Here is an 18791-nt window from a genome sequence, read left to right as displayed (position 1 = left end):
GTTTTTCATGTGGTATTTCAGATGACTCAAGAGGATGAGCATGCAGGGAGGAGCCACACCCATTTCTTCATTTCCCCAGCACCTCTTCTTCCCCAGTTCGCTTAGCAAATCTTCTTGGGAGCAGAGGGAGGGGCAGGAAGATTTGCCGTGGGGCATTTATTTTCACAGTACCTCTCTACTATTTTCCGTAGAATAGTCTATAGGTGGAGCTTTGGTACACCTTTTATAAGTCGAGTCTCCACGCTTAGCTGATACACTTCAGTTCTTGTCCAGCAAAGAAGCAAATAGCCAGAATGATTCCTGGGGGCTTGACAGAGGCCAGACCTGCCACTCCAGAAATCCAGGAGATCGCTGATCAGGTGAGTTGAAACATTTCCAGAAAAGGATAGACTCAAAAATCTCAATGTGACCCTGTGTTAAGAATGTAGGTAAACAGGAAAACCAGAGTATCGGGAAATGTGTGGTTTTGTTCAAACTTTTGTACAGCTAAGAAGAACAAAGATGGCCCTCCAATAATCCCAACACTACAAGAGTGATTTTGAAGCTCCAACACACTGCCGTTGTACTGGATCATCTCTAAAGCTTTTACTTAAATGTGTGACTATAGGAATACTTATTTAATTACTTGTGAAGTTTTTCCAGTCTCATGTAATGAAAGCCTAAGGTGGATAGACTTTGAATGCACAGAGGGGGAACTTTTTTTAATGGGTTAAATGAAGTACAGTATTATAAAGATGACCAATTTTAAACTTCTTTCACATTTGCCTAAATAGAGAGCATTTTCATAATTTTTTAGCAGAGAATAATAAATTAGTAGAGGAAAACAAGTAGCATAACCTATGGTAATTCTAGGATGTTATAGGCTGCTAAATTAATTAAATAGAACTCTTGATGTTCCTTGCAAGTTGAGACATTTTTCTAAGTGTTGCTTCATTAGCTATCACCTATATAATAAAAAGTTAGGTTTCACACAGTTTCTAAAAAGAAAATACATATAAATTGCGACGATAGGTTTGTAGTAGGTTGATTCATGTTCTCACATCATTCTTTAGTTCTCTCTCTCTCTCTCTCTCTGAAATGTTACTCTGTGACACGAGAAAAACAGATCTGCATTTTTTGTGTGTGCATAGAAGAGATGTGAACCCTTATGTGTAGAACATGGAAAAGTCTGGAATGGGCTAGATAATAATAATAAGTTAATACTAAATTTAATCCCTGTATTAAATTGCTGTTCTCAAGCTTGCTCCGGCATGTGAGTTAACTATTACTCTTGATAAAAAGCTGGTGACTCAGCAGGGCTGGTTGGGCCTGAAATTCTGCATTTCTACCAGCTCTATGCTGCTGCTGCTGCTACCACTACTATCCATGACCTCTCTTGCCTATAAGACCAGAGATATATGGTATCCCGAGAAGGCCTATTGGCAATAGAGCATTTGTTTGTTTATTTATTGAACCTGGGAATTGAATCCAGGGCCTTGTGCTTAGCGGGCAAGAGTTCTTTCGCTTGAGCCATGCCCCCAATTCCTGATGGACTTTTAAAAATAAGCCATGAAATACAAGTTCTAAAAAAAAATATTTAAGGAAAAATAACCCTTCTGGCCCCATCAGTCTCAAGTGCAACATCTAATTGAAATCAGGTGCATAAAAATGATCTGAAAAAAAATATGACTACATCATGATCATTTACTTCATTGCCTGAAGTCATCCCTGACCCTGAAAAATGCCCCTGAGACTCACTAGGACCAAGTCATAGAAGCATAGAGAAGAAAAATAGGGGTTCCATATATAGAAGGTACAGAAGATCTTAATTTTCAAAGAGCTTATTTCCAATAGAGCTAGATTTTCTTTTCTCTTTTTGAAATGAGGTCTCAGGTTGATCTTCAATTCTTGTGCTCTGGTGATCCTCCCACCTTAGCCTCTCCAGGAAGTGGGACTACAGATGTGTCCCACTATGACTGTTTAAAATAAGACAGTACCAGAAGAGCTCATATAGTTAACAATACCATCTGGCAGCTTCGTCTTAAATTATAAAATTAAATTTGAAAATGTGTTCTTGCTGTTTACCTGTGGTGCCAACATTTTTGTCAGAAAGGTAGATTGAGAAATGGGCTGTAACAACGCTAGTCTTATCCCAGAAAGGAGATTACCCTCCATTCACCCTCTCATTTGACCTTCATAATTCTGGAACAGGCAGAAAAGGGATTTGTCCAATTATCAGATAAAAAAAAATAATCAAGGCTCTGGGGCTGGGAAAGTGACTCAGTGGTAGAGTGCTTGCCTTGCATGCATGAGGCCCTGGGTTCAATTCCCCAGCACCACATAAACAAAAAGAAAAAAAGCCGGAAGTGGTGCTGTGACTCAAGTGGTAGAGCGCTAGCCTTGAGCTGAAGAGCTGAGGGACAGCGCCCAGGCCCAGAGTTCAGGCCCCATGACCAAAAAAATCAAGGCTCAAAAATGTCACTTGGCTAAGAAATTAGCCTAAACAGTGCCAATACATAGAAAAGCTTTGTGGGGTAGGAGAAATACAGAGGGGAGACAATAAGGCAAACTTGGCTTCTCTGTGCAACAAATATCAACAAATCTTTTCATGGTAGGATCTGCTTCACATCTAGTATTGTGCTATTATAGAAGCTATATAAGGGCTGTGAGATTTGTCCCTGACCTCAAGGAGTTAATAGTACAAAAGTTGGGAAGTCAAGATGTCTAGAATATAATATAAAGCAATATCCAGTTAAGTATTTTGTTATAGTCATGAGTTTGGGACCAAAAAGGGCTTTAGAGAGTGACTAATTGCAATCTCTCACAGGAGATAGCCTTAGGGAACAATTCCCAGTTGAGAACTTGAAGATAGAGTAGTCTGTTTATTAACTAGTTCAGTAAGCACTTTCCCACCAATTATGTCAATTATTTACCTCAAAACAACACTGAGAGGCAGATATTACTGAAAGCTCTTGATTAATTAGGAAATGGAAGCAATTCCTACAAGATGATAGCTTTGGTCAGATCTCCATGCAGAGTCAGGTAAAAGGGTAGGTTTTGGCAATTACATGCCTAGTATGATCTGAAGTGGCTGTGTGTCACTTTATAGCTGTGCTCCTTGAATTTTTTTCTTTCATTATCTTTAAGTAGTTGCACCACAGAGTTTCAATTCAACAAATCAGTTTATAGGAACAATGTGCCTTGGTCAATGTTACCCCTTCCATAGTGCTTCTTAAATCTTTTTAGACATTTGTGTTTTTTTAAAAAACAAAATTCAAATACTTGTAGAATAGCTGGAGACAATCAGGTTTCTCTGTCTCTTCAGCTGGCCTTCCATTAAAAAATTCTTTGATAAAGAATCCCACTGGGGAGGAAAGAAAAGAAGGAAAAAGGGGCCAGGTGCCAGTGGCTCATGCTTGTAATCTTAGCTGCTCAGGAAGTGGAGATCTGCAGTCCAATGTCACTCAAGGCAGAAAAGTCTGAGAGTCTTATCTCCAATTAGTCACCAAAGAGCTAGAAGTGAGCTGTAGCTCAAGTGGTAGAGCTAACCAGCCTTCAGCAAAAAAAGCCTAGGCACTGAATTCAAGCCCTAGGATGGGTGCATGCATGCGCGCACGTACACATGCACACACATGCATATAGACATGCACATTCTCACACAGAAAAACAAAAGGAAAGATCATTACACAAAGAGGAGAAGGTATCAGAGAAGAGATAACTGTAAGTTCCAGGAACTTGACATCAGAATGAACAGGGGATGTTGAATAAGATCAGAACAAACAGAAAGGTAACTATAGTTGCTTACAATCAAGAAGATTTGAGAATTTTTGAAGGCAGAAAAAGGAATAACAGACCAAATGGGTCAGTGTAGCATGAGAAGGAAGCTAAAATCAGCTGGGTATGGCATCTACTTGAAAGAAATCCTCTCCCTCTTCCAAGACTCTCTTATCCATTGAGATCATTGTTATATAGGTCTTTCCTACTTTAAGAGACAAATTATGGGGCTGGGAAGGTAGCTCAGTGGTAGAAAGCTTGCCTTGCATGCATGAGGCCCTGGGTTCCATTCCTCAGCACCACATAAGCAAAAAGAAAAAGCCGGAAGTGGTGCTGTGGCTCAAGTGGTAGAGTGCTAGCCTTGAGCTGAAGAACTGAGGGACAGCGCCCAGGCCCAGAGTTCAGGCCCCAAGACCGGACCTTAAAAAAAAAAAAAAGAGTCAAATTATCACCAAGGAAACTAGCTTTGATCACCTCATTCAGAAGCTGATTATATAGACAGCTCAGGGGGAGTTGCAATGGGGAAGGAGGGCATAAAAATCCCCTGACCTCAGAGAAATTCACAATATAGACAGGAGGCAAGAGACACGTGGAATGAAATAAAAGGCCATACATGGCTCCATCCATAAGAAGTGGTAATAAATACAAAGAAGGACTATTAAATGGATAGTCCCAGCAGCAAAAGCCTCCAGATCATTGTTACCCTATATGTTAGTACCATTAGTTGAGAATTCTGTTTATGTGAAAAGAAAAAATGTTATAATAATTACTTTTAGAAATAAGGGCTATTATTACTCTTGCAAGTATGCATATATAACATACATACAGACACATACCCTGACAAATACACAAAGCTGTTTTTTGCTGGCTAGGATGTCATATAACACCTCATCTATACCATCCTGGGTACACCCTGGAGGTTACCATGTCACCGTTCTCACCCTATCTACAAATGTTTGTTTTCCTCTCTGAGCTCAGCCTCCTAGACAATCATCTGTTCCACTGCCCCACCCCCCAAACCTACCATTCAGCCACACCAGAATTTTCTAGGCACGTACCCTACTGACTTAACAAACATGCCTGGGTTCTCACGGTCTCTTATCCACCATGGGAGGTTTCATGCACTCCTCCACCCTGATCCCACGACCCTGTACGCTTGGAGCTTCCACAAACCCACTTCCTCCTCAGCTCCTCTGCTCCAGGGTAGGAGAACTCTGGTACCGGCAGATGCAAAGCCATGGAAAATGCTTACCATGACAGCACTATAAACTCAGGCCACACAACCGCAGCAGGACCCCACATCCTTTCCACTATGCTTGTGATGCCATTGTAGTGTCAGAAATAAATAGGGACACAAGACATACAGAAAATTTCATCAAAGCGTGTTACCTCTCTACAGAAGGATGAACTACCATCACTCTCCCCAGAGCTAGGCAGGCACACTAGGCAAGTGTGTGCTCAGTTTTTAATCCTAACCCATGGGGTGATGTTGTCCCTTCTGTTGCTAAGGAGTCAGGCTCACATTATTGTTGTTGTTTTATAATTGGTTACCAGGGTGATGAATTAACATAAGAATGTTAAAAGCACTCTAGCCATCAGTGAAAGGTTCCTATTGAGAGTACAATGGGGTGACTGTCCTTTTGGAAGCAAAGGTACACATCCTTCTTATCATGTCTGGCTGGAAATGGGTCTGAACATGGGACTGGGAATGGCTACAGTTGGAGGAGGTTGGTAAAGTCCATGGAAAGTTCCTACTTAAATTTCCACTTAAGGAGGGTCTATTCTTTAAACTCCATTAGAATGGGCATTCTAATGGGTTAATCCTAAGCTTGACCTCATAAGCTGGTTACAAACAACACAGATGATACTTACAATTAAAGTCAAGAAGCAAATAATTCCAGGAAATATCAGCACAGAAGAGTGCCTGGTTACAAGATGGAGATGTTTTTGTTTGATGGAAAAGACTGCTTTTTTCCCCCCACACTAACAGCCTGCATGCATCTCCGCTCTCCTGGGTTTCTCAACTTCTCCTGTTCCCCTTGGCCCCTCACTTCCTATTTTGCTTAGATAATTGCAGAGGTTTGGCAAGAAAATCCCCCGATTTACCTAAGAGCCTACTGGATCTCATTGCTCTCTCCAGTCCTAGACTCTGCCCTCCTTTACTCAGCCTTTCCTCTTTCACCAGTGATTTTATTCCTTGAATTTTGGATCCTTTTCCCTGGACTTCTTTCTTTAAAACATACCAGATGACTAACGTTCTCAGACATGTTCATTAGCTCTACTGTCTTGTCACCCTATAACCCAAATTCTCAGTTCTTATTGTAAAAGTCCCCAAAATAGGGGCTGGTTTAGCAGTAGAGTGCTTGCCTAGCATGCATAAAACCTTGGGTTCAATTCTTCAGTGCCACATAAACAGAAAAAGCCAGAAGTAGATCTGTGGCTCAAATGGTAGAGTGCTGACCTTGAGCAAAAAAAGCTCAGGGACAGTGCCCAGGCCCTGAGTTCAAGCCCCAAGACTGGCAAAAAAAAAAAAAAAGTTCCCCAAAATATAGCCTATTGCCACTATCATCTTATAACCATTCTCCCCTAAATTATGCACTTCTGAAAGGGTGATGACAGAGTAGGAGATAAACCTGCACATTAAGAGTCAAATCTTCAGAGCCTAGGAAGCAATAAGAACAGCTCAAACAAATCTGGATTGACTGTATTTTAATAGCTGTTTCTCCCTGATAGATTTTTCCTTTGATTGAGGACCAAATAACATACCCACACTGCTTCTTCTAGGACCTCTACCACCCACCTCACATGGCAGGCTGAGGAAGGGAAACAACTGGCTGGGTATAGCAGCAGAAACTGGGCCAGAGAGATCAGAACAGCCTCTATCTAGCACAGCAAGCCCAGCTGAGTGCACAAATGCAGGGTAGATACTGAACATTTATGGGTCAGGACCAGTTTACATATTGAACTTGAGATTCTCTAGCTCCCTTCTCAGAGCTAATTTAGCAGGGTTGGCACCTAAGCTAGTACTAGATATCATTTATAGACAGAACACTGGCCCTTCAAACTCAGGGATTTGCACTCACACTTGGTCGTTTTGCTCAAAATTAGAATTCTACTGCTTGAGCTCTACCTCCACTTCTGACAGTTAATTGACAATAAGAATCTCACAGACTTTTTTCCCCCCTGACTGGCTTTGCACTGAATTTCTCAGATCTCAACCTCCTACGTAGCTAGGATTATAGGCATGAGCCATCAGTGCCAGCTAAAGTCCACATTTTAATCTTTGAACCTTTGTACGTGTTGCATTACAAGACAAAGGGATTTCGTAGATGTGATTAGGTTGAGATGGGAAGATTGTCCTGGATTACCTGGGTGTGCCCAATGTAATTACAAGATCTTTATAAGCACAGTACACAAAATCCTATATTCTGGTTTATAAGTGTGTTTCTCACAGAGGCTTGGATGAGCAATTCTGAAATTGTTTTGTGGTTATATTAGAACTGGACAAATAAGTAAATTCATTGTTTTGTGGTTATATTAGAACTGGACAAATAAGTAAATTCATTGTGAATACTGGGAACCAGGGTTCGTTCTCAATGTTTGAGAAAGAAGTTACAAATGAGGTAAAGGGAAAAGCAAATGTATTATGTGATGTTAGATTTTAATTAGAGGAATGTGCACTAAGAGGATATCAGTTTGTGTGGTTCGTAAGAATCTAACAGCAGTGGAAGTCAGACAAACCCAAATGGAGGCGCATGCTACAAGTTAATAGTCTAGTATTTTTTTCAAAGTGTCAAGGACATCAAGGACAAAGAATGATCAAAGTTTACACATAATATAGGAAATTAAGAAGATAGGATGTTAAATGTAAAGTAGGATCCTCGGTGGGATCCTAATGCAGAAAAGGAAAATTTGGGGAATGACTGACAAAAAACCCTAATGAGGTTTATAGACCACTTATCTGTATTAGCCCATGTTAATTTCCTGGATTTGATGATTCTACCATGAGTATGTAAAACAGAAACATTAGGGGAAATTGTGAATGTTATAAAGAAATCCAAGGAATTTTTTCCTCCCCCCTCCCTCCCTCCCTTCCTTCCTTCCTCCCTTCTTTTCCCTTTCCTTTCCTCCAGCCCTATCCCCCCCTCCCTTTCATTTCCCCTCTCTTCTCCCCCTCCCTCTTCTCTCTTTCTTGTGTTTGTATTAGAACTTGAACTCAGGGATTCACAGACTCACTTAGGTTTCTTGTTCAGAGCTGGTACTTTACCACCCTCATTTCTGGCTTTTTGCCAAGAAGGAGCCTTGCAGGATTATTTGTTCCAGCTAACTTTAAACTTTGGTCCTCTAGATCTCAGCCTCCTGAAGCATGAGCCACCAGCCACTGGCTTCTTCTTGCAACTTTTAGTGTGAAATGACCTCAAAACAATGTTTTAAAAAATTAGTAGCTAGTCATTGATGGTTCATACCTATTGATCTTAGTAAGTAAAGAGGCTGATCTCTGAGTACTGAGGCTTAGAGCCAGCCTGGGCAGAGAAATTCATGAGACTCCTACCTCCCAATAACCAGTAGGGAGCCAGAAATGGAACTGTGGCTCAAGTGGCAATGTGCTATCCATGAGCAAAACACCCAAGCAAAAGAACAAAGCCCTGAGTTCAAGACCCAATAATGCAAACAATTAAATAGTAATTATTACTTTTGCTAATCAAAGATATATATATATATGTCTAATTTGTTTTATATTTATCAAAGTGTGACTATATTGCAATACCACACAGAGTTGAGGTTAATTCCTCCTCTATAGTGTTTCATATTGAAATACTGTTTTCTACTGAAAAACAACTCATAGATATCATTACTATCTTGGAGGACTTTTAGGAATATCTTTTTTTTTTGTCGGTGGTGGGGCTTGAACTCTGGGCCTGGGCGCTGTCCCTCAGCTCTTCAGCTTAAGGCTAGCGCTCTACCACTTGAGCTACAGCGCCACTTCCACTTTTAGGAATATCTTATTTACAGAATGTAAGTCACAGAGTTCAATATAACCTTTAAAATTATTATATGATGAGCATATGTACAAAAGGAGTTTTATTGTGTTTTTGCATAGCCACCACTACACTTTAAATAATTTGTTTTCTATTTTCTTCTTTCCAGGTTAAACAACAACTTGAAGAAAAAACAAATGAGACTTATGAGGAATTTGAAGCTGTAGAGTATAAAAGTCAAGTTGTTGCTGGAACTATTTTCTACATTAAGGTTAGAGTTTCACATCAAGTTTTGTGCTCAAAGATACTGTAATAGTCATTTGGTGTAATGGTTATTCTTTCTTTTACTCTATACTGTGTTCCTTCTAGATGGCTTAATTTAAAATGTTACCACCTTTCAAGTGGTAGAATCAAATTTGGCAGATGTTATTTTATACTATTTGTTTGTGTGAGTTTAGAAAGCTTTTTTATTTTCTTTTGGAGGACAGAACTTAGGACCTTGTGCTCGATAGGCAAGCATTCTACCACTTACTGTACCCTTCCTCTCTTCCTTCCTTCCTTTTACTTTCTCTTCTTCCTGTACTTCCTTCCCCCTCGGCATAGAATTTCACTGTGTAGGACCAACTCTGTTTCTTTTTCTGGCATAGAATCTCACTATATAGCACCAATCATGGTTTCAAACCTATGATCTATGGGCCTCAGCCTCTAGAATACTGAATTTATAAGGGGTATTGCATGCACAACCATAGCCAACATCCAAAAGCACTTTTCTGTTGATTTTTAGGTGAATTTCTAAAAATTGTGTAGAAGCTTTCATGGCACTCCAGGACATGGTTGGTTTGTGGCTGCTTTGTATATAAGGTAGAAGAATAATAATCTCAGCTGAAGGTGTGAGGCTGGGCCAGTTGATGTCTTGGATTTAAAAAATAACTTAAAGCCAGCCACCAAGGACTCATGCCTGTAATCCTAGCTACTCAGGAGGCTGAGATCTGAGGATCAGAGTTCAAAGCCCACCTAGGCAGGAAAGTCTGTGAGACTCTTATCTCCAAGAAACCACCAGAAAACTGGAAGTGGCATTCTGGCTCAAATGGTAGAGTGCTCGCCGTGAGCTGAAGAGCTGAGGGACAGCATGCAGGCCCAGAGTTCAAGCCCCACGACCAACAACAACAACAACAAAAATAATGACAAGTCATGAACTGAGAAAATAATTCAAACAACTTTTTGTCCTTTAAATAAGTATTATGATTAGTATAATTTAAATAATTAGTTTTACAACTCAAGTAGATCCAACTCATGGCACTTGAAGTATATTCAAAGCAGTGGAGTACTTAAAGTTTTTACAGTCCATTTTATAGCTATATAAAAAATTACTGATGCACTAAACTAGTTCAAATTGAAGAAGGTGTCTTTGATGTTCGATAGAGTTTTGAGGGACAGTCAATTCAACAATTCAAGTATAGATAATTGTGGGGGGTCATTATCATTCTTATGTATTGAACAGATGACAGTTCTGTTTAAAAAATAATAACATATTCACCTGTATTTGCCTACTCTTTTTTTTTGTTTTTATTTTTTCACAATTTGACCAGGATACAATGTAGTTTCTTTCTCCTTAATAAGTAATTAACCACATAAGATGTACATTCTTAAATGTATTCAGGAAAAATAGATAAGTAGAGCTAGGTAGCTCTGCATGCAAAAGTTGCAATACTGAGTTAGGCAGTGGATCATCAGTTCAGTCTTAGCAATTTTGAGTTCCTGGTCCAGGGAAGACACATGTGAATGAGAGCCAGAAGTACCTTCAGAAGGTAATGGCATCATTTCTTTCTTTCACAATCTGTCTTCACAGATAGGAAAGTCTTCCTGGATCATTCAAGACAGGAAATGTTCCATAAAAATTGAGATCATTTTAGTAATTTTTAAATTATCCAAATGCATATATTTCACATATTAAGTTCTGCACACATCACTTCAAAAGCTCATCAGGAAACAGCCTTGAAAATTTCCTGCTTTGACGACTCTGTTGCCCTGTCCAGTGCTCCCTTTCCACTTTTCTGCCCTCAAAAGTTTTCTCCTGGGTTCCAACCACTAACCCCAGTTGCCTCTCTCCTTACTTCATGCAGTCTGGGCTATCACTTCCTCTGCTCTGGAGCCACTCTCCAGATTTAAGGTCTGAGTAATGTAACCTTCTCTATCTGTCTTGAATGGAAAAACCACAGGCCTTGCTTTCTGACTCTGTTCAACTTGTTCTACTGTCAAAACCTGTGTGGTTAAAGGTCTTCACTATGTTTTAATCCCCTAACCTGCCTAATGGGGATAACACTCTACTGAGCACTTACATCATGCCAGGTACTGTTCTAAAAGCTAGACATGACCTTCCTCATTTAATACCCACCCCCCAAAAAGCTATGAGACAAATAAAGTGACATCTATTGTGTTACTGATGAGAAAATCAGGCCCTGGGAAGATAAAGTAACCAACAGGGGTCACACAACCATAGAAACAGAGCTAGAATTCAGATCCACAGCATGAGCTGTAATGTCTCTAATAATGTTTGTAAAGGTTGATGCTGTCTCAGGTAAAAAAGAAGTACTTGTACAAGTTATATTATAGAGTAAAAAGAACCATAGATGTTGATCCAGGTACATCTGTAATTCTGGCACTCAGGAGGCTTAGCCAGTTTGAGGCTAGCCTGCCTGAGCTACATGGTAAGGCCACAAGTAAGTAAGTAAGTAAATAAATAAATAACAGATGTTGGAACAATCTCCGTTCTAATTTTGGCTCTACCATTTACTGGTTGAAAGATTTGTAGAATAGAGATTTGTTCATTTCCATTAGTCTGCTTCTATATATTAAAAACAGATAGCTTCACTTTTCTTCAGGCCTACAATAAGAAATCAGGATAGTTGAATATTTAACATGCTTACCATAATGTCACAGTATCATAGTAAACACTAACAAATGGCATTTGTTAAATTAAGGTAGGAAAGGGACATCAGAGCAAAATGAATATCATATATAATAACCCTTCATTGTCTTCACCACTAATCGAATTCTTACTATGTATACATAGAAATTAGATATTTTCAATACCAATGACACTAAGAGTCCCTTTACTTTACAGAATGCTCCTGCCCCAGGTCAGTCTTCAAATGCTTAGAGGGCATTTATAAAGTAGGTTTTCATATAGTATAGGTTTATGAACAATGCATCCCAAATCTTGTAAAAGATTTTCTGAAGAAAATCAATTGTGGTTTTCTTCTATACCCATGTAATGCAAACAGTCTCAATTTGTCATCCAGAAAGCAGAATCACCACAAACACACGCTGCCATAGTAGTATCAGAGTGTTTGCACTTCATGCTTCTATAAAAATAGGATGCAACTGTCATTGTCCCCATGTTATAATTAACAAAATGAAAAAAAATAGTTTAGAACGTATCAATTCTGCCCTGCCATTGGCTTACCCTTTCTTTTGTAAAATAAGGTAGTGGGTCTATAAAAGACCAGTCTAAAAATGCTTCTGTAGATATGGACATGCTTACCCAGAAAGGCAGTAGAATCTTTACAGGCCTGTAGCTCTTTCATTTGATGCAGGTCCAAATAAATAAATTGTCTTTTTCTTAATATATTTCAGATTCGAGTAGGTGATGGACGTTATACTCACATAAAAGTATTCAGAAGTCTTCCTGGACAAAATGAGGGTTTGGAACTTGTTGCTTATCAGACTGATAAAAGTAAGGATGATGAACTGACTGCCTTTAATTGAACATTCTACAAGTGGTCTGATTTCTTTAATTGGCTGCTGATTAATGATCCTTGGTAATAGAAGCAACCATCAATAAAGAAGTACTTCTCTTTAAATGATTTCTCCAACTATTTCTCATTCATTATATTGAATGGAAATGATCATTCCTTTATCAGAATCACTGTTGTTGGTTTAGGGTAAAAATTCTGGGCAAACTGATGTCAATTGGAAACTTCATAAAAACTAGTCATTAAAGCAAATGGGACAGAACTTGAGGGAAACCCGTGCAAGTGCACAGTGGAGCTCACTGGACATTGGTTAAAGTGAATTACACAACTTTTGTGGGTGGAGAAGGGAAGGAGGGCCTGGGAGAGAGTGACAGAAGACATTGTAGGAAAGAAAATGAACTTATTACCTGACTTATTACTCATTGTAATCTCCCTGTACATCACAATAAAGTAAATTTTCAAAAAGTTTAAAAAGCAAATGGCTAGAAGATGGGACTGCTACAGCACTAGCACAGGTGAGCCAGATCATGGGCTATCAATGGAAGTAATCTCCCTGTTTTCTGTGGGTGCTCAGAGATGGATATTCTATCTCCACTTTTTTTTTTTTGGTTGGTGGTGGGGCCTGAACTCTGGGCCTGGGCGCTGTCCCTCAGCATCTCAGCTCAAGGCTAGTGATCTACCACTGAGCCACCTTCTCAGCCCCGCCTTCATATTTTAAAGTTAAATCTGGTACCTTACATATATCCAGTGTTTTACATACACACACACACACACACACACACACACACACACATACATTATGAAAAAAATGTTAAACATAGAAAAAAAAAACTTTTTCCCCAGACATTTGAAAGTCAACTACCTACAATGATTCCTAATTACCAACAAATATTTATAATATTACTCATTGGCAAATCAAATATATTCTCTTGTATAGATAAAATATAATCATCAAAAGAAGAAAATTAACACTGATGCTCTGCCTCTACCTACTTTGCAGATAGCGTTCAAATTCCCCCAGTTAGAAGCTTCCTATATGTGGTGCCCTGGAGGAGAGAAGTCAGGGACGGACAGACTATATTCCTGAAAGAGAAAGAACATCAAGGAACATGCAAGATGTGAAAAACACAGGGAAACAGAAGGGCTATTCAGAGAAAAGTAGGAAACCCTGAAGCCTCCACACTAATCCTGGTTCCCCAGGAGTGTGGGGGTGGGGGTTAAAAATCCAGTCACAAGGTTAGTCAGGTATCTTGAAAACAGACTGACAGTCTTAGGTTCAGAATAAATTCAGTTCTCTGAAGTCTTAAGCCCACTTTGGAATTTGCTGTGATAGTGACTCTTCCTACAAGGCAAGCCAGCATTCGAAGAAAGACACATTTTGATAGTCTCCATATCAGAGACCTATTGCCAGGTGCAATCTTGAGAGAGGATTATAAACTGGGGCTAATCTACTTTGGGGACCTAAAAACAAGGAACAATTGCAAGCTAGGTAGCCTGGAGATACTTCACCATAGTGTTTGAGTGGGGAATATGAAGAAGAGGTAAGCATGGAAAGAGTGAGGATCAAACATGGATTGCTGAGAAGTTTAAGTACCTGGAAGCACCATCGATGAAAAGCAGAGTGGTTTGCTGACCTGAACTCTGTGGTAATAAGTGAGTCTCATCAAGTGTGGATCACCACAAAGACCAAAATCTCTCAGCCAAGTTCAATCCTATGACTACTAGATTGTCTAGCATCTGAGCTAACTCCGAGCTGAGTGTAGTTTGCTGCTGGGTGGGACTAAGAGCTTTTACACAGGTCCAGTGGATAGCTCTGGCTACCGAGCCTTTGATTCCATAGTTGTTCTCCTCTAGTATTGATCCTCCCCTCTCATATACACGTGTGGCTTGGGTGTTTGCCACCCTAGGGTACAGAAAGTAGGAGGTCCTGGAGACAGCAATGGCTCTGGGTATGCAAAGAAAGGAAGTTTCTAAAGCAAATGTAATTATGAAGCTGAGAAATGACACAACCAGCTTGGCCCACAGCCTACATAGAACACCAGCCAAAACAGAGTTACCATTACAGAAGTTTGCTTTCTCATCTCTGACTAGTACTGAAGATTAAATCTTCAAATCCTTTAAATAAGGCCAGAAGAAATATCCATATCAACAGATACAGACTTGTAATACATGAACACAAGAAATATTATAAAGGTAAGATGACTCCTCCAAAAAGCTCATAAGTCCTCAATAAGGAATCCAAAGATAATGGAATGGCTGAAATGCAAGATAAAGAATTCAAAAGTCTACTTTAAAGAAATGAGCAATGACTTCAAAAATGATTCAAACATGAAGTCCATTTAAAACCTGGCAGAGAAAGCCAGTGACATGACTCAGAAATTATTTTAAAAAATGAGATACAGAAACAAAACAATAAAATAAATAGAAATGTTATAAATTAAAAACCCTATAAATCAAATAAAAATACAATGGAAAGTATTACCATAGATCACATCAAGAAGAGGAAAGAATATCAGGGATTGAAGACAAAATTAAGGAAATATTACATCCAGACACCACCACCAACAACAAAAAAAAGTCTCCACAACTTTCAAGAAAGCTGGGACATAATCAAGAGACCAAACCTAAGAATTCTTAAGATAGAAAAAGAAATTGATATACTAAAGGCATATAAAACAAATTCAAGGAAATTATAGCAAAAAAATTCCACACCTAGGAAAAGACATAGACATCCAAATACAAAGGCACTTAAACCCCAAATAGACATGACCAAAAAAAATTTTTTCCACATCACATTGTACTAAAATGCCAAAGCTGCAAAAGAGTAATACCAATTTACATACAAAGGTAGACTTTTTAAGAAAAACTCAAGCCAGGAAAGCATTGAACAATGTTTGAAGCTCTAAACGCAAATGACTGTCAACCAAGATGACTACATTCCTGGCCAACTTATCAATGGGGAAATTAAGACCTTACAAAAGAAAAGAAGGAAATCTCTAGCTGTGAGTTCCTATATTTTAAAAAAAAAAATCTGAGAGTTCTCAAGTAACAACCTAATGATGAACTCAGGGTCTTAGAAAAATAAAAGCCAAACCTAAAATTAGTAGATGTAAAGAAATAATGATTAGGGCAGATTTTAAGAGTGAAAACTAAAAGAACACTAGAAGAATCAATATCTTTTCTTTTATAAACAAAATTGACAAACTCTTAGCCAAATGAAGCAAAAGAAAGAGGAAGTCAATGTTGAAGCCCCCACTTGTAATTCTAGCTATTTAGGCTGTGGAGATTGGTTAGAGGGGTATACATTTATAAGTCTATCTCAATCAATAAAAACCTGGGTGTGCTGATGTCAGTGAAGAGAGTAAACTCAGCATGAGTTCAAAGGCAGTACTGGGTCTTCTCTAGGAGCAGAATTGGTAGTAAAATGGTAGTAAACAGAGAACAATGAAGAGAGTGGTGAGGTGGGAAATAAGTACAAGCCAGAGAAAGAACTTCATAAGCCACTTTACTAGTGTGAAAAAAACAATTTGACCCATAACAATTCTTACTAATCATATCAATGGATCTCCTCTTATCTCTCAGTGCATTAGGAAGTACATAAAGTCATCTAGGTCAAGTGTTTTCCCCTTATAGACTAGTGCCCTCACCTGGCCACTACATTTAGAAGCTGATAGATGTTTTTGTTCAAACCTTTTGCTACCTTAAGTCTTCCCTCCAAATAATTGTGGGAGATAAAATTACACTTGTGTGAGAAATGCTGATGTAATTTTTAAATTTCATTATTTTTCAACGTATATAGTCAGCATGTATTTTAATAGGTCAAATTAAAGAGGGTACTTTATAAGGCTAAGGATACAGAAAAACCACAAGTAACCTATGTAATCTCAACATGTTTGATTAGATCACCTAACTCTGGGCAGACATCCTTTTTTTTTTATTAAAGTAAGACCTCCACATTTGACAAGTATCATTTACAAGTAAATCTTGATCATTGGGATAAAACCAAACTACTGAGAGAACAATAGTACATTATCACTCCATTTGTCCATTAATATCTTAGGAGCAAAACTTACAAACAAGAATGACTTGTTACAAAAACTACATTTTAGCTGGGTGCTGGTTGATCATGCCTGTAATCCTAGCAACTCAGGAGGCTGAGATCTGAGGATTGTGGTTCAAAGCCAGCCTGAGCAATAAACCACTTAGAAAACTGGAAGTGGTGCAGTGGCTCAAGTGGTAGTGGTAGCCTTGAGCTGAAGAGCTGAGGGACAGTGTTCAGGCCCAGAGTTCAATCCCCATGACCAACAATAAAACAGAAACAAACAAAAAAAAACCACCCTACATTACTGTACTTTCTTGGTAATTTCAATCTCTAGCTGAATTGTTTTTTTCTAAAGCAATAGCATTATAATGTCCTTTAGTCAGTTGATGTTTTGGAACCCTCCATGCACATTCTCACTTCTCTACCTTACAAAGATCTTCATCATATTTTACCCTTATAACTTAATTCTTTGCTACTGTCATTCTCATCAAATGTAAGCTCTTTGAGAACAGGCATTTTTGTTTTATTGTCTTAATGGAAGCAAACACTGCCGAGAATATGTAAGACATTCAAACATTTGCAAAAAGAACTTACAAATGTTTTATTACATTATAGGTATTTCTTCATATACTTGGTTTCATTGAGTATGTTTCTATGTGCCTAAATCCTATCCTTCAAACAAAAGCACATTGTTTTAAAGCAGTAATTGCATACAATTCTCTCAGCAAGCAAATCAACTTTCTAGAGCAATGTGCCTTTCTTCAAATCTGTGGCTTTAGATGCTATTCATCATAAGCTAAATGTATTAATTTATACTGATTCATTTCACACTACCATCATCTACATGACTGTCATAATCTGTTACACTATGATTCAGGTATTCTAATATAATTGGATTTGCTAGATAGTATTATGACCAACATACCCAAAATTCTGGAAAGACCATTATAGTCCTTCCCAAGGATCTGAGGAATGGCTAGGAAAATGTTGCTTTACTTTCATTCTTGCATCCATCTTTCCAACTTACTCCATATAAAAATATTACACATTAGCTATACAGAAAAAAAATTTTTTTTACTACTTATCCTTAAGAAAATTTGCTCATTGAGAAGCCTAGATTATAATCTCCACATAAGTTTTTCCTCTGTAGTGATAGATATTTTCAAACCAGGGCCTTGTACACATGCTAGGCAAGTACTCTGGCACTGAGCTATACCTCCAGCTCATACATTGTTTTGCCTATCACTATCCTACTAGTTGCCCATAGTAAATATTCCGGTTTTATGAATCAGGGACATTATGACTGTACAGCTTATTCTAAGTGCATACTTTGGCAAAGGTGAATGTAATGAAGACCGGAAACCCAACTGGTCAATCAAGCGGGCCAGAGCTAGGTGACTCATGTTTAGATCATTACAGCAGACAGGATCCTAAGTTTGCTCATTATGATCCCTCAAACTGTGAATGAGACATCACATTGTAATTTAAAAAGTGATTTGTCACTGGGCACCAGTGGTTCACGCCTGTAATCCTTGCTACTCAACAGGCTGAGATCTGAGGATCTCAGTTCAAAGCCAGCCCGGGCAGGAACATCCATGAGACTTGTATCTCCAATTAACCACCAGAAAACCAGAACTGGCGCTGTGGCTCAAGTGGTAGTGTGCTAGCCTTGAGCTGAAGAGCTGAGGGATAGCACGTAGGCAGAGTTCAAGCCCCACAAGTAAAAAGAAAAAGTAATTTGCAGATATAGCTAAGATTATTTTAAAAAAAAATCCATGGAGTCAATTGAAAGTATCATTGGGATAGATCTCATTTATCCAAAAACAAGCCAGAAATTCCCAACTCATCAACTCATCTTGGGATTTGAGGCCACTGTTAACTTGAAAATGGAAGCAGCACCACTGAGAGGTGCCTAACAGCCAGCAAGATGAGTGACCTCACTTCTACATTTCATGATTTAAAATCTGTGAGCAAACTCACTGAGTTGGAAAGTACATTTCCCCCCACTCTGGTTTTTGGCTTGATTTCAGGCCTATAACCCTAAACAAATAATCCAGTCAAGTCTATCTGGACTTAGGACCTAAAAAGCTGTGAAATAACCAAATGGTGTAATATTAACTAGTTAAGTTTGTGGTGATCTGTTAATAGGAAGAGAACACTAATAAGCATTTAGAAAGTGTTTTCTTCAATGACAAAATCCTGAAATAAGCCTTTGTTAGTTGTGGGGCTTAAACTCTGGGCCTGGGTGCTGTCCCTTCAGCT

The 18791-nt window shown here is 38.8% G+C and overlaps 1 protein-coding gene across 1 annotated transcript; it reads left to right on the top strand.

Annotated features, from left to right (window-relative positions):
• Positions 1 to 212: 212 nt before the first annotated feature.
• Positions 213 to 12559, top strand: Csta (cystatin A (stefin A)). Its single transcript, XM_013019397.1, has 3 exons — positions 213 to 359; positions 8902 to 9003; positions 12369 to 12559. Exons 1-3 carry the CDS (start codon positions 294 to 296, stop codon positions 12498 to 12500), a joined length of 300 nt encoding a protein of 99 aa, XP_012874851.1. The 5' UTR covers positions 213 to 293; the 3' UTR covers positions 12501 to 12559.
• Positions 12560 to 18791: the final 6232 nt, after the last annotated feature.

This window comes from Dipodomys ordii, unplaced genomic scaffold (genome assembly GCF_000151885.1).
Source record: "Dipodomys ordii isolate 6190 unplaced genomic scaffold, Dord_2.0 Scaffold45, whole genome shotgun sequence".
Classification (NCBI taxonomy): Eukaryota; Metazoa; Chordata; class Mammalia; order Rodentia; family Heteromyidae; genus Dipodomys; species Dipodomys ordii.
Note: the sequence above shows the minus strand (reverse complement) of the source record. Positions and strands in the feature narration are given on the sequence as shown.

What these genes read in the sequence shown, in the direction of transcription:
- Csta (XM_013019397.1), top strand. Translation starts at nt 294, where the DNA reads ATGATTCCTGGGGGCTTGACAGAGGCCAGACCTGCCACTCCAGAAATC. An exon ending in TCCAGGAGATCGCTGATCAG is followed by an intron (nt 360 to 8,901) that starts GTGAGTTGAAAC and finishes TCTTCTTTCCAG; the next exon opens with GTTAAACAACAACTTGAAGA. An exon ending in GAACTATTTTCTACATTAAG is followed by an intron (nt 9,004 to 12,368) that starts GTTAGAGTTTCA and finishes AATATATTTCAG; the next exon opens with ATTCGAGTAGGTGATGGACG.